At 34.4% G+C, this 3,656-nt stretch overlaps 1 protein-coding gene across 1 annotated transcript; it reads left to right on the forward strand.

Annotated features, from left to right (window-relative positions):
- Nucleotides 1-3,656, forward strand: LOC107431142 (disease resistance protein RPV1-like). The gene is made up of 3 exons (XM_016042024.3): nt 1-1,118; nt 2,342-2,390; nt 2,472-3,656. Exon 1 carries the CDS (start codon nt 35-37, stop codon nt 1,070-1,072), a length of 1,038 nt encoding a protein of 345 aa, XP_015897510.2. The 5' UTR covers nt 1-34; the 3' UTR covers nt 1,073-1,118; nt 2,342-2,390; nt 2,472-3,656.

The following is a 3,656-nucleotide window of genomic DNA, read 5'->3' on the forward strand; positions in this document are numbered from 1 at the left end:
ACTACCATCTCTAGCATCTCTTTATTTACGTAGTATGGATTGTTTGAGGTATGTGGATAATGAATCCTATAATGGACAGCTAATTGGCGGTTTCTTCCGCTTAGAAACTCTCGTGATTGATTGTTTACCGAATTTAGAAAGGTTGTCCAGAGAGGAAAGAAGCGACATATTCCCACGCGTATCCTATTTGAGTATTGCTGGATGCCCTAAATTGGTCTCCTTACCCAGTCTTCCGTCAATCGAGGAGTTACGTACAGGTAGATGCGATAAATTGACCTCCTTACCCAGTCTTCCGTCAATCGAGGTGTTAGGTATAGGCGTATGCAATGAGACAGTGATAGAATCAGTTTCGAATCTCTATACTCTAACATCACTTTATATATCTAGTAATGATGATTTTGGTGCTTCCTTTCCCAATGGGTTCCTACATAATCTCACCGCTTGCAAATCACTTGAGATTTCAGGATTCACAAAGCTTCAGTATTTGCCATCTGACATGCTTATTGACCTAACCGCTTTGGAAGAAATATCTATCTCTCGTTCCGATATGCTTGAGTGCTTTCCTACGGCAATATTTCAAGGCTTAGTTAGCCTTAAAAATATGCAAATTGTGAATTGTACGAAGTTAAAAAGTTTGTCAGATAGTTTTGGAGACCTTACTGCCCTTGAATCATTGAAACTCCAAGGTTTTCCAGAGTTGGAAACTTTCCCAAATGGTCTTAACAATCTTTCTTCCCTCCAATATCTGACGCTATCAGGATCCAAGTTGGCAGCTTTGCCTGAGAACTTAAAGCATCTTCCCTCACTCAAAGATCTGGAAATTTCTGGGTTTCCAAGTCTTGAAAAGTTGCCTGACTGGCTTGGAGACTTGACATCTCTTGAATCATTAGATGTTGACGATTGTCCCAACTTGGAATATCTACCCAAATGTATCCAACACCTTACCAACTTACAAAGCTTGATAATTGAAGATTGCCCTAAATTAACGAAACGATGTAGAAGGGGAATCGGAGAGGACTGGCACAAGATAGCCCACATTCCACGTATCTTTGTGGTGCCTGCTAGCTGGTGACCAACCCATACAAGAAGATGCTGCAAATTGTTTGTTCAACGTAGAGGTATTTAAATATAAGTCCCTCCATGGCTTTTTTTTTTTTTTTTTTTGGATAAACTTTTTATGATTTTTTCTTTAGCATTTAAATATAAGAAGACACTGCTAGTATTAATTTTTTTTTTTTTTTGCTCTCTCTCGCAACGGAGGATCATTTATATGTGATTGTTTTGGAGATTTGGCATGTATGTATTTTTGGATAATTGATAAAATAAGACCCGATGCACAAGCGGAGATGATGATCGGTAATAGAATCAGTGCAATGAATAGGCAACACTTGGTAGAAGTAGTTGATTACTGGCTAGCTACTTAAATAGCTTACATGTATGGCTCATACAGATTTATAGGGGGACAATGTCAGTTTGTATTGCCTAAATTCTAGTTAACCGACTCCATCATGTCGCTAACATTTACTATTCTAGAATCATCCATATGCTATTTTTTTACAGCCGCTAGTCTTAAAATTAATGTCCAAATAGTAACTAAATTATTATAGAAACTCAGTTTACTATAATTTCCTCTAAATATCTTGATGTTTTCAGCATATGCTCATCATTAATTTTAATAATATATATGCAAGCTATAAAGCATTTTAACTATATATTAAACCATGATCTGTATTTGTTATCGTTCTTAGAAATCTTCAGACACAGACATATTAGCTATTTTACAATATATGTGAATATTTGTTACACTTGCTACCTAGGAAAGTTATACATCATTGTAACGAGAAGACAATCCTAGCTACTTGTGTTACCATTTTTCATAACAGTGCAAGTCTTTGGAGAACTTCTATATCCTATTTATTTATTTATTTTTTAAATCTTTGTACTCTATAAAATACATTTGATTAATTTTGTCTACTACTCTCTCTCTCTCTCTCTTGTTTTTTTTTTTTTTTTTTTTTTTTTTTTTTTTTTTTTTTTTTTTGCTTTTGTTTTTTTGTTTTTTTGAATTACTTACTTGATATGAAACTCATGATTGATTTTGAAATTTTATATAAAAATCTATAGATGAATGGAAGCTTTTATTTCTGATTTACTTTTTCCAGTGGATGTCAGTTATGCTATTTTTAAACGTTTGGCATTAAGAAACAACATGCATTGAATAGATGAAGTTGATGCAAAGGATTCTAAGAACAATGAATGGAAATATTGTTAAAAAGACATTATAAGGACTGTATTTAGGAGAATTTAACATTCCTTTTTTCCATTTGGTTTATGTCATCAGGAAAATAAAATAGTGGATATGTCAGTCACCAGCTACCTCGGCAGCCCCTGTAAGTTTCTCTAATGTAATTTTCCATTTCATACTAAGTTACCATGTATGATAATCTTTTGTAACCTTTTTATTGCACTAGTCACTGCAGGAAAACTGGTAACAAAGCTCCTCATGACCACTGGTGGTGCTGAATCTGCGTTTCAGAAGGCCGAGGATTTGATGCTTCCATGGTCAATGACGAAGTTGGTGAAGTGGATCAGAAATTTCAAGTTTGGTTTTGCAGATCCTGAGTAAGAAGTTTGTAGTCAGTAGTACTAGATCATCCATTATGAAGAAAGTTAGTAGAAATTTCATGATATGGATTTCGTACTGTAAATACTTTTTAGTATTTGTATTCAGTTATATATTTTACCATTTGCGTTGTTCTCCTAGCCTGAAGGTGTGAGACTATGACATGTGTCCACAATTAGTTAGACATATTTGCAAATTGTGGCTTTGCCTTTTCAACTTTTGTGTTTAAATTGATGTTTAAAGTTCATATATATGTAATCTTGTTTCTGGAGTTTTGCATTATGTCATTATTAATTGGTTGGAGCACCAAATTATTTTCTCAACTTTCTTCTCTGGATTTCAATTTGCTATTGTGGCAATATAGTTGAAGCTGTCTTTAATGTCATGCTTGAGAATCTCAACTCCTTTATCCAAAAAGAGTTTGGTTTGCTATGGGGTGTCAATATGGAGATGCAGAAGCTCTCAAACATCCTCTCAACGATCTGCGCTGTGGTTGAAGAGACAGAGGAGAGATAATGAAGAGACAGGGCAATCGAGAGTTGGCTTCAAAAGCTTAAAGATGTGGCAGATAAATTGGATGATGACATTTTGGTTGAGTATTAATCAATTAAGGCATCACTACTGGTGTATAAGAGGCAGAGGTTTGGCACAAGATAGACCACATTCCTCATGTCAATATGTGGCCTCCAAACGATGAGCAACCTATAAAAGAAGAAGTTTTAAGTATTTAAAAAAAGTTTGTATGGTTTCTTTCGAATTTGGTTCTTTTTTTCAAGTGGAATATTATATACATTATAGGCACTACATTTTAGAGCATTTTTATCAATATATCAAATCTTGACAGGTTGAATTAATGAACAAACGAAGTCATATCAGGGCGTCTGTTGGCCTTCATTTACAGGTTGGTTACTTCTATGCTTCTTCCATCATTCTTACCATATTAACACACGCAGTCAAATCACCTGTTTCACTAAAATGCTAACACTAAAGTATTTCTTATTTTTTAACAATATATGTGAATATTTGTTACAGT

The sequence above is a fragment of the Ziziphus jujuba genome, chromosome 6 (genome assembly GCF_031755915.1).
Source record: "Ziziphus jujuba cultivar Dongzao chromosome 6, ASM3175591v1".
NCBI classification, from domain to species: Eukaryota; Viridiplantae; Streptophyta; class Magnoliopsida; order Rosales; family Rhamnaceae; genus Ziziphus; species Ziziphus jujuba.